The sequence below is a fragment of the Tympanuchus pallidicinctus genome, unplaced genomic scaffold (genome assembly GCF_026119805.1).
Source record: "Tympanuchus pallidicinctus isolate F22 unplaced genomic scaffold, pur_lepc_1.0 scaffold14, whole genome shotgun sequence".
NCBI classification, from domain to species: Eukaryota; Metazoa; Chordata; class Aves; order Galliformes; family Phasianidae; genus Tympanuchus; species Tympanuchus pallidicinctus.
Genome location: NW_026294659.1, coordinates 6,974,626 through 6,999,784, shown reverse-complemented (window position 1 = coordinate 6,999,784; position 25,159 = coordinate 6,974,626). Strand labels below are relative to the sequence as shown.

The 25,159-nt window shown below is 35.2% G+C and overlaps 1 protein-coding gene across 17 annotated transcripts in view; it reads left to right on the top strand.

Annotated features, from left to right (window-relative positions):
• DMD (dystrophin) overlaps nucleotides 1-25,159 on the top strand; it is a 1,043,395-nt gene that overhangs the window by 467,914 nt on the left and 550,322 nt on the right. For all 17 annotated transcript variants that reach the window (XM_052674157.1, XM_052674152.1, XM_052674148.1 and 14 more), the window contains one exon: nucleotides 5,613-5,785. In XM_052674157.1, coding sequence (XP_052530117.1) covers nucleotides 5,613-5,785 — 173 coding nt within the window. The remainder of the gene's footprint in view (nucleotides 1-5,612; nucleotides 5,786-25,159) is intronic.

Below are 25,159 nucleotides of genomic sequence, written 5' to 3'. Positions count from 1 at the left end.
AAAAAAAGACCATGTAAATCATAGTTAAATGAACTAACACTTTGTCCGTGTCTGTAAACTCGTTATGCTCATTACTAGATGGGCTGGAAATACAGTGACCTAGATCAAGTAGTTTACTGGCAGTTGACTTCCTATTGACATTTGGACCATCTTTATCTGATTTACATCCATAACTAATCTGTTCTTCACCCACGTATGTTTGTTGCTATTAGAGTTGACACCGACTTTAATAATATTGATTACTGAGGTTAGAAGTAAGCATTGCCATAGGTTTAATTTAACTGAGCTATTAAATTGTTACGAGATGCATTTGTGGGCACATTTCCATCTTCCAAATAAATCTCTCAGAAGAAGTAAATGGATCTTGCACATTTGTGGGTTTTTGGAAGGGTATAGTTTTGATCTGAGCCTGCTTTATGAATATTTATTTCCAAGTAAAAGCATTCATCATTGTCATTATCCTGCAGTAAAAATAGAAAAGTAGTGCATAAATTGTTCAGCAGCTGGTTGGGAAAGGTTTGAAATTAAATTGTGGTTGATTTTTATCCCTGGCAGATTTGCATGAATCAAATTACAAAGCTGTCATGAATAGCTCTGTGTTTTAAAACTTTGTAAGGTTTCTTTCTCACTCCCATTCATAAATGATCTATTTCAATTAATCCTTAGAAGGAAAAATAAGTTTATTTACTGGAATCTTTCAGTGTTAACCACTTTGAACTTTTTTCTCCAAAGTGAATGTGTGTATTAAGACTTAAATCTGATTCTTCTTAAATCATTCTAGTTAATTCTGTAATCCAGTATGATAAATATCAAATAGAAATGAAAAATATGCTTTTATTAATTACAAAGACAGTTCTAACAGTCACTTTTTATATCAAAGGAATGTAATTTTTTTTTTAAAAGGAATATGTGTATGTGTATCCAAAAATAATATTACTTCTAAAATTTAGTAAATTGTTATTATTATTGTTATTATTAGGCACATTTAGTAAGCCCGCACACACCAGCTTCTAGGAACATTCCGTTCATTGAAAGTTTGAGTAAGTGGTAATAGTAGAGAAACCAAGTCTTTCTATCTCATAAAATCAGGGATTGCAGTATTTCTATTACCCTATTAAAAGTTCTGTTATGTGTGTCCTAATACATAATACATACTTGTTCACGACTGAATTTAAACTATTTTAAAAACAGTCTGAATATGACTGTCCTGTCAAAGATGGAGCTCCATCTGGTCACATGGGAAATCTCAGTTCATAGACTGAAGGATTAAAAAATTGAACTTAATGAGATGCTCTCAGTAGGGCAAATTTTGTTACAAGCAGAAACATTACGGTACTTTTACCTACTATTGATGGTAACTTGTGTCATTTCACTTGGGATGCTAGACTTATTGTTTTACCATACAGCTTAGCGTATCGTAGGCCTTAGTCAGGGCCTGAACCAGTGATTGAGCACCTGGTGGGAAGGCAGGGCCAACCCAGGGGAGCTCAGCTGCATACAATGCACCTGAGTAACCAGAAGGGGTGGAGTCAGGATCCACCCCTCACAGACCTCATTCAACGGTTGGCAGTGGAGGCAAGGGTATCTTAGTGGGGGTCCCTGTGTATTTGAGGTCTTCTGAAGGTAAGTAGCTTCTTTTCTTTATTTCTGTGTCTGTGGCAGTTGCTTTTGGGTAAGTTCTTGCTTGCCACAGCCTGGAGCCTTGCTGCTCTACTGTCATTGCTGTGCTTTCCATCATGTTACAGCAAGTTTCTGGAATTTCATCCTTGTTCTGTGCTCTTAATCTCTGAGTTCCTTATGCAGCTTTTATTGTAATTACGTGGCTTAATTGTGTGGCCATGTGCAAGGATACTTTATGTCTTTGCAGTTCAAAGAGTTTAGCTAATCATTACTGGCACTAGAGTTTTCAAAATGCTTCCTGAAAGTTAAATGTTTCACTTTGCATATATGGAAATTAATCCTGTTTTAGGAAGTCAAGTTATGTTGCTCCTATTACACAAGATGTTCCCTATGTGGTAGTTATCTCATGTAAACTATGTATCCTGTTGAAACTCTGGAGTATTTAGTATGATATGCATATTCTGAAGTAAAATAACTTATCAACTTAAGAGTTAAAATATATTTTTGCTTATGGAAACATAGCAGAAGTGAGTGGATAACGTGAAACTGCCTATTAGGGACTTAGTTCATTATATTTGCTTTTATAGCTGTATGTAAGGAAGTGTTTAGTAGACTTTTGTGTTATGAATTGCTGTTATAGTCTCAGTGTACTTGAACTGTGAAATCAAAACTGTTATTTTCTGAGGCTACTTACTCTACATAGTTAATGATGCAAATTTGCAGTAAAGTCCATATTAATCAGGCTGTTGGGTTGGGGTTTTTTGATTTTTTGTTTGTTTTTAAATCTTAATTTTAATGCTAACACTATAAAATATGTTTCTACATTTAGCTATAATATTTTTCAATTATATAATAGTTTTAATATGGAAAACCATCTGCTTCTTTGAGGGAGGTTTCTTATGTATGTAACTCCTTGCATAAACATTTTAATAGTTCTGGTTCATTCTTTTATGCGTTTCCAGCTCTTTACTTGGACTTAAAAAGTGAGTTGCTTGTTGCTCTACATCCTTAAATATAGATATTTTCATGCTGATATTTATATATATTTCTATTCTTTTGCCTTTATGTGGTAGCTATTACCCTTCACTTACTGAGAGGGAACTTTTTTTGTGCAGAGATTTCTAAAGTGGCTTACTTGGGGTTTACAGAGTATTTTCTCGAAGCATTATGCTTCTGGAATACCACCATAATCTTCTTTCAATATATTGTATGAAAGCAATAATACCCATATCGGATATTATAAGTTGTAGTGTATAGAGATTTTAAAATTAGAAGTAATTCTTGGAGTTTTTCTGCTTTATCTTGATTACTAACAACTGGTTCTGGTATTAGTACAACAATATGCTGAATTATAGGAAGTTTACAATTTGTGTGATTTGCAGATATAATCTTTATCTGTCAGATATAGGCAAACTCTGAGTTGTGGAAATGAACTGAATTTCAAGTCCCTATCACTCAGATTTCTCTTTTTGAGAGAAATGAAATGGATCGTTCCCCAAAGACTACTGTCACTCTAGCTGCTAATGATTTTCTATATAATCCTTTTTTTCATAAAAATTAAAGCCTTTTGCATTTCTGTTAACTATGTTACAAAATCTCCCAAGACATTTTTGATAGCTAACTGCTTGGAGCAGATGGAGTATATGTATAAAATACTTATGTTTGTGCAGATGCAAATGCACGTGATCTCGTTTGTTTTCTTCAATCCTATGCCATTCAGTTTTGGATTTCTTTTATAGAAGGTCAACTTTATTTGTCTGTAACAGCTCCGCTCTAAACAAAAGCTAAGATCTGCCTTACACATCAGAAATCACATGCTTCTCCATTGGTGACTCATTGTGAACATTTTGAGATTTGCCACTTGTCAATTCTGAAGTGTATAAATGCTGTTTCAGTTGTATATATTTCAATAAATGGATTTATTCCATTCTGGGAAACATGGATTGTGAAAACAAACAGGGAAACCTGTTAGATTAACACTGCTTTACCTATGGCTGTGAAATATGCACATTTGCATTTGTGTTGTTTATGCTTTGTACTATCACAATGAAATCAATGCCTAATTTTAGGATTTCTCCACCAAATCATTGTTTTCATAATCTTTGATAAAGCTTAGCACCTCGGTTTGCTAAGGTCTCCCATAGATTCCCAGCAATGAGCATATTGTACATACACAGTACAGTTACAGAACCTCAGTATTCTCCACAGCTGTTTTTGCTGATGTTTGCTCCAGGGTGTGGTTTCTGAGCTGTGGAATAGAGGGAAGTGAAAAGTCAGGTCATGTAAATACTGATATTGCAAAACTTCACCGCATTTTCACTATATGGGATCTTAACTTTTTTTCCAAATGTTTACTTAAAACACTATGTAAATATACATATATATATATATATATATATATATATATGAGAATTATATATAAAGATTATATATACATGTTTAGCACTTCAAATTCATAGATAACTATATTTATACACAATGTTCTAAACGTATTAATATGTGGGTGTATATAAAAAATTATAGGGATGTGTGTATATATATGTAAATATTGGTGTGCGCTGTGAAATAGATTTCTTTGTCCATGACTTAATTCCTCTGCCAGAAATTTAAATAACACTTAAATTGTTGAAATTTGTGATTGATAAACTCTTTATGATAGGAGATACAATTAAAATACTTTCGAGAGGTTCTTATATGTTTCTAGCTCTAAGAACATCAAAAAGAGAAACAAATTAACCTAACAAAATTAACCATTTTTTCTCTGTGACAATAATGTGCTCTGGATTTCAGTTTATATAGTTTCAGGTTATTCTAGTCAGCAAGAGCTTGCAGTATCAAACCTCTATTTTATCTCTTTTGTACTGTGTTGATGTATAAATAGTTACTTGTCCTTCAGAGTAGGTGAGCAAAAGAACATTGAGCAAGTCAAATATATATGTTGTCTGTTATGAGGACTGTGGTGCTGTAAAAACATAACAGCTGAACAAGTCAGTTGTATTTAAGGGTTTAATTGGCTTGTAAATATGGATTTACAAGGAGAAAGTCTCGGCTAATGACTTTTTGTTGCATTTAAAGCTTTTCTGGTGAAGTCAGAATGCAGTTTATGATACTGTTTTTGCTCAGCATTGGGTTTTCCAGCAAATTTGGTCATTCAGATGCTTCTGAAGGATTAAACATAAGCTCAACCCTGCCTCATTCATAGAACACAAATATATAGTATATTTACATATTGCTTTATAGAGAAAAGAAGAAAATCTTCATAATTCAATGATGAGACTGAATGCATTAGTAATTGCGTAATTAGTGGCTATTGACTAAGGGTGAATATTTCAATTCCTTCACATATTTTGAAGATTTCATGGCCCGGAGTAAATTTGGTTTTTCTCTTTTTTTTTTTTTTTTTTTTTTTTTTATAGTCTGCATTGTACAGTTTGGCAAAAATGCTGTTAACTATTTTCTCTAAAACACAAAGAACTGAGCATTGTTAGGTGTAAAGGGCCAAGTGAAAAGAGAAGTGCTGAGTTATCAATGTCCTGAAAAGGACTGATATCCAATAAGCTATCTTTCTCATCCTCTAACTTTGGTATCTATGTAATATGTGCTGAAGCTGTTATAAGAGAGAACCCTAACTGTCAAATAATGAAAGAATTTTCTTGAACATGAGCCTGTAAGGTGGCACTTTCTTCTGCTTTCTGTTAGAAGGAATGGGGTTAAAACAGTTATTCCCTTGGCTTATTATTCCCTTGGAATTCATGACTGACTGAATCAACAGAGCTTTGCTTCCCCTACAGCCATTACCTTTCTCATCTGTAGTTAATTGCATCTTTAAAGAAAGAATGGGTATTCAGTCATTATTACCTGGTTGTATTCTAAAATGTTATCATATCTAGGCTGTCATTTAAATTATATTTTTCCTGTTTGTCTTTTGCTTGTGGACAGTGTTTTTTACAGCTGATGTCTTGTTTTTCTTTTAAAAAATCTTGGTGTTACAGAACATTAAAGATCGCCTGGGGAGACTCCAGGGTCATATAGACATTATTCACAGCAAGAAGACACCGGCTTTGCAGAGTGCTACACCAAGGGAAACAGCAAATATACAAGAAAAGCTGACTCAGCTTAATTCCCAGTGGGAGAAAGTTAACAAGATGTACCGGGACCGACAGGCGTAAGTAAACTTTTAAAAAGTCTTATTTCTGATAATGTTTGTTAGTATTTGGTTTATTGTTGGTGATACTCTTCCTTATGCAGAAATGACTTTTAAAGTTGTAAACTATACTTTCTTCTAAGCATAGAGAATTTTATAGAAAATTGCAATTTAAGTATTTTTGTAAAATTGTAAATATGTTGACCAACTGTCACTTATTAGTCCAAAACCTGGGATGGTATTGCATTTGTGTTTCACTACAATTATTGTACCTTTATCTGAGATAGGTATGAAAGAATAACTATTTGATACTATACCCAGCATTATTAAGATAGAAATCTTAACCTGTGATGGATGTAACTGAGTAAAATCCCTTGTAATTGTAGGGCATGTACTAGTTCTAGGAGCAATTCTAACTGTATTTCTAAGGAGCATGTTTAATATTGTTAGCAGCTCTAAGTGCAGCGTCATTTTTTTTTTTTTAAGTGTCTTTGTATATAAGTCATAATACAGTAAGGCAAAGCAATGGAGAAAAAATATAGAAGGATGTTAAAAGGATAATAAATGAAACTGATCTCCTGCATGTGGTACTTACTACTTTGTCTTAGTATGTTGCTTAATAGTTAACAAATAAGCTTAAATAAAAATCATTGTTTCAAATGTTTATTGAATTATCACAAGCGAGTCCTTAACAATTCTGAGAATGTAAACTATTAATCTGATACTGAAAATGCTTGTGTATGTAGGAATATGTAGGAATTTCACTAGGTTGGCACTTTCAGACATGCTTTCAGGTAACTTGCTATTCAAAAAATTTCATTTGATGTGCTAAGAGAGTGACTTGAAATTTAGTGGAATATGAACTTCAATTACGGTATTGATAATTATTGCACAGTATAGTATAGTAGATGGGGATATAAATCCAACCCTGTAAGCAATGACCAGAAGAAATAAAAATACTTTCTGTAGACTAAGACTGTGCTGATTTTCTGTTACAGTCCAAACCTTGGTAACATTTTTAAACAAAGGACACATGAGTATTGGTCTACAGCTGTCACTGCAAATCTGTAGAGGCATGATCTTTCAGCTGTAAGCCATTCAGTGGCTTTGATTTAGGTTGCTGGAGAGAGAGAGAGAGAGAGTAAAGCTTAAAAAGAGACGAAAAGAATCATGGCCAAAATATGTTCAGTAATCTTCAAGTCACTTCTGTTTTGTCTCAAAATTTTGAGATTCTAACATGAATATCACTTTTTTAAATAATAAGCCTGTTCTAGTGTGGTAAGAAATAGCATTATTTCTTACCGAACTTTGCTCAGCATGATACCACATAAAAATTCTGAAGAAGTCAGAAGCTGAGTCTGGAGCTCAGCTGCTCACACAAAGATAGCAAAAGCAGGATGTTTAGTATTGTGCTTTTTCCAGAGGTGGCTTTGGCCAAAGGCATAGATTTTGGTCTCAGTACTTCAAAGACCAATCTCTGAGAAATCTTAACATCTTCTCATATGTGTTGTCTTCTACTGAAGAAGTGCTGTTGGCTGAAAGCTTGGTCCACCAATGCTAGCAGTTGTCCTTTGTTTAGACTACAGTGCCATTTAGCCAGCAGCAGAAAATATTCTGAGGTGAAATGAGTTAGTATTTGTCAGGTATTTTGAAGCCACCACATAAAGGCACTAGAGAAGTAGGAGGTGTCATTTTCTTTCCAGCCTGAGTTTGCCTGGGGGTGTCATCCTCTTATAGGATGACTGGCACCGACTCAGGGCGGCAATAAGCTTGACTGCTGCCCAGAATCACAGACCTTTTTTCTTTTAAATCTCTTGTTTGTAGTGTCAGTATTACTGTGTTACTGTTCACCTGGTTTTGTTTGAACTCTGGGATGGTCCCTGTAGCTTCTGCAGTTTTGTGAGGTGCATTTGGACTGCACATGAATGCTTAGGAGGAGATGAAGGAAGACAATACTGCCTTCAGCATTTTGCTTCTAGCGTTTTGTGTCTGTGAGGGATTAAACTATCAGTGTAAATCTTCCATTGAGACATGGATGAAGCTGTTTTTGAGATGCATTACTGATGATGATCTTTTAGGACAGTTTTGAAATTTTACTGGAGCACTGTCTTGCTGTCAAGGGAGTGTGCATAAGGGAAATATACATTCTGTGTTTGAAAGTGTCTGGGAAAAAAAAAAAAATTGCCACCACTATTTGTTCATTTATGAATACTGGCTTCAGGAAATCGAAGAACTGTAGTAGAATTGAAGTCATTTAAGTAATTTCCAGGTCAGTTATCACTGTAATTGCAGTAACACAGAACACTTTCCCTTACCCTCTCAGGTACTAGCAGAGAACTTCCCCTAAATCTCATAGAAATCAATATAAACACTCATGTTAAATCCCTATTTTAAGTTTGTGTTTTATAAATAGTTGTTGTTGCTCTAAGAGTCATTACTAGAGCTGAAATGCCTGCTTAATGAAACACAGTAAAGAATATGCTCATTTCCAAAGTTTACAGCAATAGAGGCTGGAATTGGCCACTCAGAACATCCTGGCGTCAGACCCAGAAGGAGAAATTCAGTTATTTATACTGTTGCGTTAACATTGCTGTATCATTTAAAGAAAGAAATTCATACTTTCTTGTTTTTATAATCTAATATCTAAATATCTCATTTGAGAGTGATGTCAAATAGGTCTGTTTGAGGAAAAAATATTACTACACAGCTGTTTTCTTTTTGGTAAAATTTGTATATGAGGTATAGGCAGAACTGAAAATGGATTTTGTAGGACTTTATGTACTACCTGGAAATCACAGATACTCTATACAGACATTTGGAAAAAGTCTAAGGTCAATTCCGAAGAATTTGCAGTCATTACTTTGTGGAAAAGTGGACATGTAAATCAGGTGTGAGATTTAGTGGAATGGAAAGAAAGGTTTGTACGTTGCCATCTTGCGTGTTAGTAAAAGCCTTAGGAATTCATATTAAGCTGCAGATTGTTTATTTGGAAGAGGGAAAAAAGGTATGGAATGATTGCTTATGTTATTTGCATTAGTTTTATTTACCTTCTCCAAAAAATGCAAAGGGTTTTCATACAAGAAAATATGCTTCTGTCTTTTTATTCAGATATTACTCTTTCAGCATTTTGTTCAGTAATTAGTAATCATAGATAGCATTGAAATATTTGAAACTTAGTTGAATACTTTGCTAGTGTATTCTGGAAATCTTCCTTTTATGTAAAATACATTTCACACAATAGAAGTTCCAATTTACATCTAGCTATTTCATGCTAAACTTTATAGTGTGTTCCTTACAAGAAATCAAATTATATTTTCAGTATTCTTTACATCAGAACATGCTGCAGTTCTACAGAAATTCATTGTAAAGCTATTTGAATGTTTATGCTCACAAATCCAGTTCTTCTACAGTTGTTGAAAGCCTTGTTGTTTTCCAAGTTGTTTCACAGTCACCGAGTGTGCCATTCTGTATTCCCTGTAATTGAGTAAGTGTTCATACCGTACCTTCTGTAAGTTAACAGGAAATACTTGAAAGAAAAAGTACAAATTCATCAGAACACAAGTTTTCAAGAGATTAATGTTTTGAATACAGCCTAGATCTGCTTGGTTTGCTTTTTTTTTTCTTTTTTCTTTTTTTTTTTTTTAACAGGAGGTGAGTGGATTTTCTCTTTACGAATTAATTTCAGAACATAGGTAGTTGTGCTTGTGACAGATGTATTGGGTGACACCAAGTGGAATTTGTTAATTTCTTCCTTTGGTCTTAGTTTTCTGAGTGCACAGAAGTACTGCCGTGATTTGTCCATTATGACCCTGGCTGTTTCATTTGTAACTTCAACCTGTTCCTTCGTGACACTAAATTTCAACATTGTCTTTTTCAGTTGTTGAGTTATGACAATACAGCTGAAATGTTGTGGAGTAGATGTATGTCAGTATCAATAAGATTACCTGTTTAGATGCTATGAGTTTCTTATCCGTGTACCAGAATTTAACTACAGTCTCCCTTTTTTGCTACAGCCTTAGGGTTTTTTTTGAATTAATTATGAATATTTAAGAAGCAACACCATGTTCATGTGTAGATAAGAACACACAGTAATTAATATTTACAAATCCAGGCTGGATGTGGCTCTGGGCAGCCTGGCCTAGCAACCTTGCCAATGGCAGGGGGGTTGAAACTAGGTGATCTCTGAGGTCCTTTTCTATGATTCTATGAAATCTATGTTAGAAAACAGATTTTTAAATGATTGTCTACATAATATTTTGTCAACTTAATATTTGTGGAAGAACTTGTTTCTCTTATCAGGACACTGTGTTCTCGGGATGTTTATGCTGCGGTCTTGTTTCTTTGAATAGTACATGCTCTTTAAAAGTATTTCTAGCATCATTGGATCAATCAAATACAAGTACAGTATAATAGTTTTAAATAATTCTAAACCTACGGCTATAGGATAATAGAATATCTATATTTGAGGTCAAGGCAAACGTGGGGGGGGGGAGGGGGAAGGAGAAATTCTTGAAAGTTTTTAAATTAAGAATGAAATAATTTTACAGATACTGGAGAGCTCAAATATTTTTAGCCTTCTATTCTTCTTATAGTCCTAAAAGATCTCTTATTAGTGTGCTATAAACTAACTTCTGTCTTTTTCATGTCTTATTTGCAAAATATTTTCCAAGGCATACATTAGAGCCTAGACAAATGTTCATCTAATTAATAAGAAATCAAATTAAAATTAAATGTTCTGAATGTAGGAAAGTTCATACCAGGTATCTCTATAAAGCATTTACAATTCTGAAAAGATCAAAAGAGTCAAATGTCAATCTTTGTTATCTCAAAAATAGGTGGTTTTAGTACTTTAGAATACTGATCACAGAACAGCTGAGGTTGGAAGGGACCTCTGGAGGTCATCTGCTCAAACAGGAACAGTTAGAGCAAGTTCTACTGCTTTGACAAAGAGAAGATCCCAAATCTTGAATAGTGGTGCAAAACAGGTGATGACTTTATGAAAGTGTCAGGCAGCTAACAACTTCTATAGTATGAAAATTAAACAATGAAGAACTCTTATAAGAACAGTATTATAAGACTGTTAAGACAAATCTTCCTTTCTTTAGTACCAACAGTGCTATTAGCAACTATTTGTGGTTTGTCTTACCAATTAGTTGTTGATATTTACAAGAACTGGGTAAGACGTAATGGAAAATTGTATGTTATGCATAAGATTCTATTAATCGGCAGAAAATTAACTATTTTGTAGTCAGATTTCTAACACATAGCATGTGTTACTGATAAATGCTGTCGATTTGACTGATAACCTGATGCTTGGCACAAGATAGAAAAAAGATGTACAGAGAATATCACTATTTTTCCAGTGTAAAGATAACCTATGTGTGTTCTGTATACATACAGAACCAACCACTGATAAACCTCAAACTTGTAAATCTGTGATATCTGAATCAGATCCAATCTTTGTGCTCTTTTAGTTGAAAATGTATGGATAGGATACTAAGAAAACTGAACTAAGACCAGAGGACCTATTCAGTATCTGACTTTTTTAGCGTATGACAAAATCTTAGAATAATATCTACAAGCAACTGATGAGTGTAAAGGCATGCAAGTTTACTGTGTTAAGAAAATCCCCTTGCTTTTGAATATAGCTTTCTAGAAGTGTCTAGATGTCCAAAGACACCTTGCATAACCTCTTACTATTGAAGGATCATTTCTCTTTCATCCTGTACCAATCTTGCATGGATTTCTCACTAAAATGCTGTCTTAAAACTACGTTTTAGACCTTAATCTCCATCTGAGTTCTCATTTACATGTAAAAAATAATAATTAAAAAAAAAAAAAAAAAATACTATAGATCTCTTTCACCAAGCCCAGTCAGCGTTTCTTTATTCCTTCCTTACCTCTGATAACATGAATAACAAGCATGAGTGCTAACTGGCTTTATTTCAGTACAGGGAGGACTGCAACTTCTTGAAGGCAGAGGCATATTGAGAGAAATACAGTAATAGCAGAGGCTGCCTTATCTAAGAGTGTATGCTTATTGTATTTCTCTTGAGGTTGTAAGTTTTGTTGTCGAGGGTTTACCCTCGATTCTGAATTCAAGATGAGAGGTAAAACCAGGACAGATTATTTCATCCTCAATGAGAGATTTCCTTGCAAATGCAAATCTGAAAATAGCCACCACACCTTAGTTATATGTGGAGTATGCTTTTTTGCTTGCTTTCATGCGATTCGGATGGTTTAGGCAGGTTTCAAAAGAGAATCAAATGGAAGCAGCTTATAATATTTGATCATTTCAGACAGAAGTAGTTTTTATTTCCATACTACACTTACCTTATAGAAGTGCTTGGCAGGTGACTTAGAATCTAATCATTGCAACAGATGTAGCACTTTTCACACCCCACCCCCCCCCAATATCACACCATCAAGATAACGTATTGGTAGGTTTCACTGGTTCCTTGATTGCTTGCAAAGAGGTATAAAATGCTGTATAAGAAACAGGTGTGGTGTAATGTGCAAATGCTTTTATTATGGGAAGTCTGGATGTGGTTTTGTACCAATACTTGTAGAGAAATATATGGGAATATTTTTGTTGTCTAGATTGTAACTACAAAGATTTAATTTACAGCATGAGATTAAAAATGCTTTTTCCTTTTATATGTGCCTATTTAAATGCCAGTTTTCATGAACTTGTGTTTATAAAGCCCTCTTCTAAATGGAATAGCTACAAGTAAGATTTAAATTTATCTGTTAAGGTTTAAGTAGTGAATTTGAGCCAGAATGAAAAATAATACTTCAGCTTTTGGAAAGAAAGACGTGTTTATTAAATCTGTCATACAGATTGTTTTAGGGCTTAATGCAGACAGGTCTTGAAATGGGAATAGAAGGTATTTGTGAAGTAGAATGAAGAGGAAAACAAACAATTCAGAATTCCTTTACTTCAGCAGGTCTGATTATATAATCTGAAATAGTTTGCTTATTCTGTCCATGATATGTTTCAGCTGAAAAAATATTCTGAATGTTTAAGTCAGCCTCTTCTAAGCCTGGCAATTAGCATAACTTAGCATACTTTACTGTAAAAGACTGAGTGACAAAAACACATTACATTCACACAAAAATAATTGTGGTGGCTTTTTCTGCTGTACAGACTAAAACAAAACACTTATCAGAAAAATTTTAGAAATGTTACAGCTTAGTCATGCATGTGTGAGCTTCAGAGCTATGTGAATGCAAATATGCATGAAGACAAATATGGCCAGAAGCAAATAGACTGAATTGTCTGGATATAAACTGTCTTAAGCTTTCGTGTCAGATACCAAAAATATGTCATTCTAGTTAGTGTCATAAGCTAACAGGCACAGCTTTCACTGTTATTGATTCATTAGATTGAGATATGCAAGTGATTTTTAGCTAGTTGAACATTTGGTCAACTGTGCACTGAAGGAGGAACGATATTGTAAGAACTATTGTTCTGTCCAACACAACAGATGTTCTAAAGAGAACTTCTTTGCAGAATTCCCTTGATACTTTTTAAAGAATTACTGCTCTTTTGTTGCCATGGTGCAGTGTACAACCACCTTCAAGTTCTTCCTGAAAAAGCATTTTTTGACAGTAGAGGGAGCCGGCTTTTAACATCTGTAGCTGAACTCAAGTTGGAGTTTTCTGTTGTAGACAATTTTTGTCACAGTCTACTGTTTCTCAGTTGTGTTTACATTGTAGCTGTCATCTACCAAATATCATTTTCACTTTCTTTTTCCAAGGCAGATTGAGTTTCTTTTTTTTGTTCTGTGTTTTGCACATGCTCCTATATTTCAAAGAGTCAAAGAGTCAGATTGTGTTAGTCATTGACTTTAGTAATAATACTTTGAAGATCTAGGACGTTTGACCTTTCATCCTGGTGACCTTCAGAAACTCAGTGCACCTAATCAGATTTAAAATTTCAAGGGCCAATCGTTGTATGAGGTGTTGAGTAGAATTCACAAAACACTTCTGGTTTGATCCAGAAGAACTGACTGGCACAAAATGTGTTTGCATTGATTTTTACAGTACTATATGTGGTGCAGATTGCTGGAGTCTTCTCTGTTCCAGAAAAATTGGTAATCTATACACTTGACTTAGACTTTTAGTTATTTATTTGGGAATTTACAGATATTACTGTTTTATTTATGATAGGAAAGAAACTTATTCCTTAAAGTGAAGCATTCCAGATATTTTCTCCAAAAGTAAGCAGAATATATTCTGTTTGTTATTTTGAAGGAACCATATGGCTGAACCTCCGTAAGTAGTTCTTTCTAATATATTCTGTCACTTCCTGGAATATATTACTTTCTTCTAGATTAGACTTGAATTTTAAGATATTTCATCTGATCTGTAATTATCTTAAGTGTCCATTTGCTTTTCCAGTAAAAGATGGATTTGTTCGTAGCATGGGCTTGAAAACATACTTTCCAAAGTTATACTAAAATAAAAATTAGGCTGTTATTTTTTTTTTTATTAGCTATAATTATGCATGGCATCACTCCAGAAAATTGTGTTTTAGTTATGACTTCATTAAGGCCATGAGGCAGTTTTCTATCTATTAGAGTAGCGTGGTGATAGTATAAGATTGTATAGCTCTGAGCAGATGATCTTTTGTTTTCAAGTATTGCATGACAGCTGCATAATTAACAAGAAGGGGGTGCCAAGATTTGAAAACAATAACAAATTCACATTTCTCATAGTAAGAAAAACATACCTGTATTTTGGGTTAATGTGTGTATTAACTGACTGGCTGGAATACAGATGATAAACAAAATGGACAGTGGTGACTCTCTGCTTGTTTTTTTCTGGAGAAGGAGAGTTCATTCTTTTCTCAAGCATGCAATTTTCCAAAAACCTGAAAGAGCACAGTTACCTTTGCTGACACCTTCCTGTCAGATTTGATTAAAATTGGCTGAAGAAACTGGGAAACTTATTGTTGGAAACAGGTGATGGACAGCGTGATCACTTAAGTCTCATTTCCTGAGGTTAAAAATAGAAAGCATGCTGATTAAAGGTGTATATGTTTATATAAAAGCAAATAAAATGCTTAGCCTGTTAGTCATAATGAAAGTCACTAGAATCACTTCTGGTAACTCTGTGATTAGTCCATGCTCCTTAGTTGTCATCTGTTCTGAGGTACTCATTAAAATGTTATGTAAGATTTAGCTGTGGTGAAATCTAGGAGATTTTAATTCCCTTAATGTCATGGAATCACAGACTAATTCAGTTTGGAAAGGGCCTCAGAAGGTCATTCAGTTTAACATTCTGGGCGTAGCAGGGTCAGTGTGGTCTAAAAGGTTGCTCAGGGCTTTGGCCAGGCAGGTCTTAGACTGCATAACCTCTTGGGAACCTGTTTCACATTTTGACTATCCTTATGGTGAATCTTTTTTCCTTATGTCTTTTCTGAATGTCTCATTCTGCTTTTTCTGTTGTCTCTTATTCTTCTACCATGCATCCTTGGGAAGCCTGGCTGCTGCTGCTGCTTGGAGGAGGGAAAAAAAAAAAGAAAAAAGAAAAAAAAAAAAAAAAAAAAAACAGGAATGATTGCTTAAGAATTGGATCATGTGGGGGTTTAGGATTCACAGTAATCAGTAATGGCTTTCTAACACTGAGTAGTTCAGGTTTGGGGTATTAATACCTCAGTAAGATTACAATCTTATTGTTCTAGTTGGTCATTTGCTTCTTCCTCTCCTGGTATGGAAATGACAATTGGCAGCAAATACTGTTAAGTAATCTGCAGAGTTTCTAAGTTTTGCTGTTCACCGTATTTTACTTTGAGATGCTTATAAGTAATCAAGGTAAGATGACTCTTCGCATATTTTAGGAACAAATATTGAAACAAACAAATAAATAAAAAATAGCTAACTCAAAGCCATTCCTACTATTAAATTCCTGTGAAACATGGTTGCTTTGCTTTTTCCAAGGTTATATATAAACTCAGCTGTTCATTCACATTATAAACTGTCTCACAATGGTAGGCAGACTCTTTAAATACTTTGTCAAAGATACCAAATTGCCTAGCTATTTATTTCCTTCACCTGTCATACTTGGGGGAGGGAACAAAAAACAAAACCACAACAATAACATACTCAGTACTATTTTGACATGATAGGAAATACTGCATCCAGTGGAAAATTCTGCAAATAAAGAAGTAAGACCTCTGGAGTCATACTCGGGGAATGCAGGGATTCATTCCAGATGAATGCCTGGAACCTGCTTGATATGGACCTCTAGAGTACACTAATAATTAGAAGTTATTGTTTTGTCCTGAGGTATCTGCCCGCTTTATTTAGCAAAGCTCAATTTCTCAGAACTTTTAAGTGTTTCAAAAGTGCTAGAGAAAATCAAACCCCTACTTCTCAACACACTAAAAATGTCAGTTGTAACTACACGTTTTAAGAAAGTCTTCTAAGGCTTCTTACCCTTCATCATTTTACTCCTTAAAGCATGCAAGCTCTGTATTGGCAGCTCTAGCTGATACTATTCTAAGACATTTCATGTTCCTTCATCTGTATTCAAGAAAGGGCTGCCTTCTACTGTTTTTATTACCTCTTATTGTAAGGTGTTATGTCTGGCTGTAGGACTGCTTCTCTTAGACATAAATTTCTTTCCTAACCTGTAAGAATGTGCATAGTTATAAATATGAGTTATAAATATATACACCTATCTGTGTGTGTGTTGTTGTATAAAACTGGTCACTCGGTTTTAGAATTTTTGCCAAAACAAAATGAGAAAGCAGTAAAGAATAAAATTGAGTATCAAGAGTTGCATGACAGACTTGCAGAGTTTTCTCTGGAAGCATTTTGCCTAAAAAGGAAAAGATAATTAAAGCTGTAGCTGAAGAAGGTTCTCGGTATTCTTTTAACAGCCATGAAATTAACAGTTTGTAGTACGTAATCCCTGAAGTTGAAGGACATGCTTATATTTATCTTATTAAAGAATTAAAACAAGACAAAAAACCTTACTTTCAATAGTTTAGTATAATAAAAACAGCTTATTTTAATACATTCTAGAATTTGTGGAATTTGTATTTAGTCACACAGGTTTCATCCCCTATCTCATAATTTTATGCCAAAATGCAGGTGTCTCTATGAAAAACAAAAAGAGAAAAATTGGAACCCGTTAGGGTCTTAGGTTGGAAAAATGTTTGATTTAAAACTATTAATAATTTTAACTGAAGCACCAATTGTTTAATGGAAGTTTTATATAAATTATTAGATCACTTCAGACACAGTAGTGGCTATTTCTTTCTTTGTGCTAGTAAGAATAATCCAAACAGAACTATTTGCTAAACAAGAAGGGTTTTCTTACCAGCATCGAAAAGTCCTTCAAAAGTCATCAAGGATGAAGGTAGTTTAAAAATATTTAAGTATTTCAATGCCAGACTGTGTTCTCTTGTAAGTTTAAGTACCACTAACTCTTCCTACGTGGTGCATGTTCGGAATCCAAGCATTAGGTCCTGGTACTGTGGGACAACTCAAGACGCGTTTCTCCGGCTCGTGAGAGACTCTTTCCCTCGCGGCCCCGCAAGGTGGCGCCATAAGAGTGGCCGAGCGCTCAGCGCTGCGTCGCCGAAGCGGCGCGTCACTCGCCTCCTCCCGGCTGCTTCATCTTCCCGATGGGCTGGAAAGGTGCGGTGGGGCGTAGATCTGAGAAAACGCAGGGTTTTTTTTTTTTTTTTTTTTTTTTGTTTTTTTTTTTTGTTTTCTTCCCCCTCTTGTGTTCCCAGGACTTTGTGTTCTACGGGAATGTAACAGGGACACTGACTGCTGGAGGAGTCTTTCTCTCCTTACTTTTTTTAAGCTCTCCTATCTTATTTTCTATTTTACGTTAGATTTCAGATTAAAGATGGGAGAAAAAGAAGAGGGAGGCTTGGTGGTCTACATTTACATCCAAATATCACAGAACAAAGTATTCCTGATTTTACTAAGCAAACTGGCTGTCATAATATTATTTTTAGAAGCCATTATTCTAATAGCAAGAAAAAAATGTTAAAAAAAAAAAAAAAAAGTTAAAAAAAATGTAAAGCTCCAACAAAGATACCCGAAGCTTAAGCACACTTTAATTATGACTCTTTTAAGCATCTTTCTTCTTTCCCTTGCACTGCAAACAACTGTTACAGTTTATCTGTGTTGTCAACTGCAGTGTCTGATAATGTGGTAGATCAGTGAAAAAACGTAAGGCACAGAAATATGTAGCAGCACTGTGTTGCATTTCTGTATCGTCAGGGTGATTAATGGCAAGCACTGCAGTTTGCCAGTAACAGAAAGGAGCAAGTATCCCTGCATTTCTGTACTCATACTTTTTAGTAGACACTGAGGGAGCCTGCAAGACTAGAAATAAATTCCTCTAATAACTCTGAGAGTGTTTTGGTCCCTGCTGTGCACTAAACAGATCAGCTATTCTCTTTACTATCTTTAAATCCTCTGGCACAATGATAGTGCCTGCTAAACCATGTTTGTTCTCCTTCTTTCCAATCCTGATGCACAGTCGTTTGGTCAGTTTTGTGAGTATCCTGTGAGCTGATGTTGCCTATGCTCTATAGTAGGGAAGGCCTTGCTTCCAAGATTCCTGCCTCAGAAGTACCCTACAAGCATAATGAATCCTAAATGTGACCATAGGTTATGGGCTGAAGAAATCTGTCAAGTAGGAATTCTCTCCGTCCTCAGGGCACAAGTGGCCACTCAGCTCCTGTGATATATCTGACTTATCCTGAAGCAGGACTTTGCTAAGAGATTTGAATTTTCTCTCGTGGAAATGCATAAGTAGGAAAGAATCTCTTTCCTTCGAGACAACAAAACTACGAAGTGTCAGTACAGGATATGAAATGGGAATTTTTCAGTTCAGGAACACAATGAGTTTGCTGTTATTTCTTCTCTGGTTTTCCTTCCTAAAATCTTTTTATATCATGAGATTGAGAAAGAAAACCCTCAGCACTGGGGGTGAGGAAAATCCTGATAGTGGTGAATGAAGTTCTCCTGGAAGCCTGACAACCCATCCTGTAATTTCTTTCCCTAGCAAGTTGCTAAAGAGCAAAGCAAGAATACAAATTGCTAAATGGTCAAGCAAGATCCCTTGATTACTTACTAATGCTAAGGAGCATTCAAAGTTCTGCCAGACATAAGAGGGACATACATAAGAGGAGCTAGCATGGAAAAATGTTAAGGGACTTTGAGCCCTGAGATGGAAACAAGCCAGATATGGGCTTAGTGGCGAGTGCTGTTCCTGTTATCCACACCATAAATCCACAAATGATGCGTGATGAACCTCTATACATATCATTTCTAGCCTTGGATTCTGTATTGTACTCAAATTTTTCGTTCAAAATAATTTAAAATATGTATATACTTTTGAAGAATAAGTAATTGGCATGCAAAGGGTGGTATGTGATATTTCCTCTTTCTCTTTTTTGCTTCTGAATTTTCAAACAATAAATATGAGGGAAGAAATTTGATGCAATTCTCAAGTGTTTCCTTTTCAAAGCTGGGAAACTTTCAAAACAAATGCATGTGTGTAAAGTGCCTTACTGTGCTAGTGTAATCTCGTACTGTAATAACATAAGTATGTACTGTCAATAGCATATACTGAGATGTTTGTGAGACTTTTTTTGCATCTCTTGAAAATGAAGTTAGAATTGTGAACAGCACCTGGAAAATTGAGTAATAAGTCTGTTGGGGTTTTGGTGGGGTATTTTTTGTTATGAAAACAGGAGGGCAGTTTTCTATACTAGATTGAGAGTTTTTTAGTTCCAGGGCAAGAAAATACAAGGACTTTGCAATCTCATGCCTTCTGTGCTTCTAATGCTAATTCTTCTCTTTCTTGTTGCACCATAAATCCAAATAAACTTCACAGTTTTCAGTGGAGTTGCAACTACTATAAAACCAGTAAGGAAAAGGAATTAGATATTATTACTCTTGAAAGAGATAAGAATCATTTTGAAACATTTTTTTTATTTCAACTGGTGTTTTGTAGTGCAATGCTGTACAATCATCATGGAAGCATTTATAGAAAATTTATAGAAAGAGATTTGTGACTCAGCTTGAGTTTCCAAGACAACTCCCACCTGGATTCACACTTTTTATTTTGCTTCATTTACAAACTTCTAGTACTGTAGTAGAAATCTGCAGAAGTTACAGATGACTAGTTTTTTAAACGATGTCCATGCCATTCACTGGAGAGTGCTATCTGACAAAGCTTTATGTGGTAGAAGCTGGATAGAAACTAATCACAACTATCATATACTTTTTCTTCACGAACACGGGTTATGAGCTGAAGCAAGGAATAGATTGACATAATTACACAGAAAGATGACATGTGACATTGAGAGTAATGGTTAGGCGTGTTTAACAGTAGTATAGAACATTCTATCCACCGTTTGAGCATTGTATAGCATGCTAAGCCAGACCGGCAGTGTAGTCAGCAGCTTTCTTTGCCCTTTGTGCTAGCAGAGATGATAAACAGTGATACTAGGGAAGTGCTGAAGAGCCTCTCTGATTTTTCTGTGGTTCTGCTGGGGATTGGGGAGGTACACATTACACATTGCTTGTAGAGATTATCGCGTGGTTATCTCTGACATGTGGATGTTTCTGCAATCTTTAATTTGTTTTTGTCTGTGAATAGAGTAAGAGAATGTTGCATTGGAAAAATAAAAAGAGCTATCAGATACCTAGTAGCTTTCCAGGATTTACTATTATCTAAGGATGTTACATTGTATAAACTTGCAGTTTTGCAATCATTATTTTGTATTTTACTTTTAAATTGTCTGGTGTATTATGTAGAAAGAAAAAAAAAAAAAAAAGGCTTCCCTCTACTAAAATATTGTTTCTCTTTTTTATAAAACGGAACAATGCTATTGCATTCCATAAGACAGCCAGTCAGGTAATCTTGTTTTCTGCAGTCTTTATTTATTTGTTTATTTGTTTGTTTGTTTTAAAATATGCACTGTCTTTTCATTTTTATCACCTTTGCAAATCATGGGATGCAGTCAGGGGTCCTCACCAGTTCTGAATGATAACAGATTATTTATTTCATGCTTCTGAAGAGTGCCAGCTGACAAGTTACTACACATTCTTTACCTGTTTTATAACAAGGGAACAGCAATCACTAGCACAATAGCTTTGTTGTATTCTGCTTTGGTCACAAATAATGAGAAAAAGGCCAACAACAGGAGCAGAAACAAGAGGTCCTTCCAGGAGACAAGCCACCTTCGGGTCTGTGTGCCTGGGCCTCTGAGACCAGCAAAGAAGGAAAGCACTCTGCTGTTTCAGTGTTTCCCACTCACCTGTAGTCTTGTACGTTCTGTTCTACCACTTTTTGGTGAGTGTTTGAAATAAGATGCTGTAGGTTCTTCTTCTCATTAAGCTTGGTGGCTAATGAAGGGAGACAGCAGAGGCCTGACCATAGCCTGATGCTTTCAAGCTATGGAGATCATTACAGGACAACTGGATTCTGTAAGCTTTTATACATTCATCTTTCCCACATCTTTATATGTTACGTGGTGACTTAATCCCAGATACGGCTGACTGCTGACAAACACAGGAGCCTCTGCAGATGGGCTATTTCTGTTTGACTAACAAAGGTGGAAGGCTGTGAAACATATGTCCACCCTGGGCTGGGCATAGCACCTCAGCCTTGACAGTGGTAAACAGATTTAATTTTGCACTCCATCTGCACAGATCTCTCACGGTTTGCTTTTATGTTATTACAGTTTGAGTCAGAAAGGCTGGTTTACTAATCCAGCAAGATATATAGATTCTGAACGGGAAGCCTGCATTTCCATCCTGTGCTTTTACTGCATCGCTGGTTTTGACACTTTGTAGTAAAAGGCCTAAGAAATCTTCACTATTGTGGTGTGATAATCTTTGAATTTAAGCATTTTCTCTAGTCAGCATTTTTGTACTTGAAGTATGTTTTGAAATGTAAATTAGGCACTGAAATCTTCTGTAAATACCAAGTAAAGACTGAACAATTGATGTAAAGCTTTTGTATATGTGTATATACACTCATATATATATACATGCATGTTAAAATGTACAGATGCATATTATACATGCATGGCTAAACTATTCTATGCGTACAGCTGCTGTATTAAATTGCTATTACAAAAAAAAAAAAACAAACCTGAAGTTTGTTTGAATTTACATATAAGTTGCTATGGAGATTTTACTTGTGAAAATGAAGAATGTAACAATTAGGATTAAATATGATTTTAGGGATTCTCATTTGAATGTTCCTTCAGTATTGGAAGTGATATAAATGGTGTGCTGTGTATGTTTCTAGTAATATGCAGCTTCTTCTGCCTACCAGTTTTCTACTGAGACGTATTTATAGTAAGTAGAATAAATTAATTACAAAACCATGTAGTACAAGGATGTAATTCCATCTAGTTAAACCCCCTGAAGTGAAGCATTGAGTTGTTTGCCATGTAAGGGAAGAAAAGCATAGGTAAGTAGACTTTGCTGCTGTGTCAAAACTTTTCCCTGGGGGTGATGTCCAAAAATAAGAAAGATCATTTTATTAGTCTACAGCTTGTTTTATTGTGCCTATTTCAAGCAGCACAGAAAGGCAGTAGGATTTTTTCTACCTTTTATCTTCCTTCTCTCTTTTGTATGTGTGTGTCTAGAAATGAGCAGCACCTGTTCTTCCTGCTTGATTTCATACAAGCTGAATAACCTGCTCTACATCTCCAAGCAGATATATATGAGCCAGAACTTTGGAATTTTAAACATTGGTTTTTTTAAAATTTCATTTATTTATTTGTCCTTGTATTATTAATGGCACAATAAAAAAGATTAAGCAAATATAAGGCAGATAGCAGGGTGGCTGCAATAGTTTTGTCTGTGTTTATGCAACATGTTGTGCATAGTCAGCTATTTCTTCTGCAGTTATGCACCACTTTCATAACAATTTCAGTCCATTCTGTACAGATGCTTTGCTGCAGAAGTCCCATCAGTATCAGTCAGGTTGTTAGCTGAAGCAAGACTATGGCTATGACAATCACTGGATTTACCTGGGACTGAACCAGAAATAATCAAGGCCACAGAACTAAAAATATAGCTTACCACAGCTTCATCAAAAAGAGCTGTTCTTTCCAGTATAGAAACCTTAGCGTGTTTTTTTCCCATTGCAATTTGAGAGAGGTTATAGACATAGCAGAATGTTCCCCAGGAATTGGCATGAGCCAATTTATTTATTTATTATTATTATTATTTTTAATTAAGGATTTCATTTTCAGGAAAAATCTATTTGACTGTCATCTTGTAAACTGAACTGTGCATCCCTCCTGATGGGAAGTTGCTGTAGCTTAGAGAGCTATTTTGCTGTCACTCCTCTATCCACTGGGGACTCTATCTTTGTGTTTCCTAGTTACAGGAGGAAGGGAAATGAGGTAGCTGTGGAGAACTTACTGCGCGAGCTTCCAAGGCACTTAGCTGGGTACTCTGGTGAGAAAGAGTTTTCATGAGATGAGAAAGGATTTTCATGACTTACTTTTGCACTACAAATAAAGCAAGTGGATTCTCACTGTCTTTTTGTGAAAACCTATTTCAGCACAGTTTTCTACTTCTGTAAACTTTGAGCAGCTTTAGAAACAATTCTCTTGCTGTCAGTTGTGATAGGCAATGTACCATTGCTGGGGCTGAGATGCCGGGTTGTCTTTTGGGGAGATGCTGGCCTATATTTCTGATGGCTACCTGGGCTGCCATTTTCCTTTGACTCGTGTATCTGGCAAGTGGATCAGAAGAGCTGGAGGAAGCCTGTGTTGCTAGGCTGGAAGTCTCTGAGGTAGTCTCTGCTTCAGGGTAGGAAACAGAATTAGTAAGGGCTGGAGACTTATAGCCTCTGTTGCATCTCTTGTAAATCCACTCGTTTTAATTGTTGCTTTTAAGAGCATCTCTTTTTTTCCTGTGAAAGCTGAGTTGTTTGTTGTGCTAAATGCTAATAATCGTTTCCTTCTCACAAAGAGGATTAGTATTAAAATAGATAAATCTGTATTTTTCATGCAGAAGCATAACATCTTTCTTTATATGTTGTTCACAGCCTTCCTCAATATTCCTTCCTGCTTAAATGTTCTTTTCTGTAAATTTAATGAAATAATCAACACTGCTGCAGTCCAAGCTACCTAATTATGGTGTCCTGAGGAAAAGGGAAGGCTTTCATGGAAGAGTTATTTCCTTATTCCAATCTCCTTAATTTTGTGGGTAAATTACAAGGTCTACATTAGACTCAAATAATTCTATGTTCATGTCTTGGATCCTAGACATTTTTCCTAAAAAGTGTTTTATGACACAATATAGCTGTAGTCTCCAGCTACTATATCAGCAGAAAGAAATAGGCCAAATTCTATTTTATTATTGTTTTTTTTTTTTTTTAAGACAGAGTTGTGCTTCATTCCAGAAATGTTCCTGGTCTTCATCTCTCATAGTAGTTAATGGTTCATTTGCCTAAGAGAGGCATTAAAAACCCTAATACTCTTAATGCTGAAGACACACATCCAAAGCCAGTAGATGCTAACACAGCCTCATCTACATGTTTAAAAAACAGGCAACTCCATCATGCTGCCTGGCTCCTAGTAATAAAATTTCCATAGCTTTCTGCTATGTAAGACTTAAAGGATTCATAGCTGTGAATTTTCAAACCAAAGTGGGTCTCTCTAAAGCTTCAGAGTGAGTTATGAAAGCTTTGCTTGGAGAAATACATGCTCTGCAGACACTGCATAGCATCATGCAGCTCTCTTACTTGTTTACTGAGAAATGAAGTAAGCATTTTTAAACAGGCCACAGTAGCAGCGGCAAAGTATGGACATTTTTATCAAGTCTGTTTTACTGTATCTGACAGTTCAATTAACAATTATTAACCAACGGTATTGCTGGCTGAGACACTTAATAACAGGAAATTAACCGTAACTACTTAGAAATCTATCTTTTCCTCTTCTGCATAATTTCTTATGCATGGAATGTAGCTGTAGTCCTTTTGGATTGCAATTACATGTTGTTGTATAGGAAAGTAAAGGTTATTGTATTCAAATCAGATGAAAATGGAATATATTAATTATATTACAAAATAGAGCTCTAATATCACAATGCAAAATTTTAATGAACCAGCAAACAAGCTTATAATGTGTTGTTAGAACTAATGTAAACACTGCTAATCCAAGTACACAGATATTCTACTAATTACTTCCCTTACTGTGTATGAGTAAATGCTTCTAAATTGAACCAGTCAGTTTAAAATGAAGCTTTTTTTTTTTAAGCTCCATGTTCCCAGAAACTCTCAGAGTCCTATAGGACTGACATGTGGATTACATGTGAGATAAAAGTCTTGTAATATTTGAGCTTCTTTTCTCTGATAAATGGACTATGTCTGTTCAACTTCTAT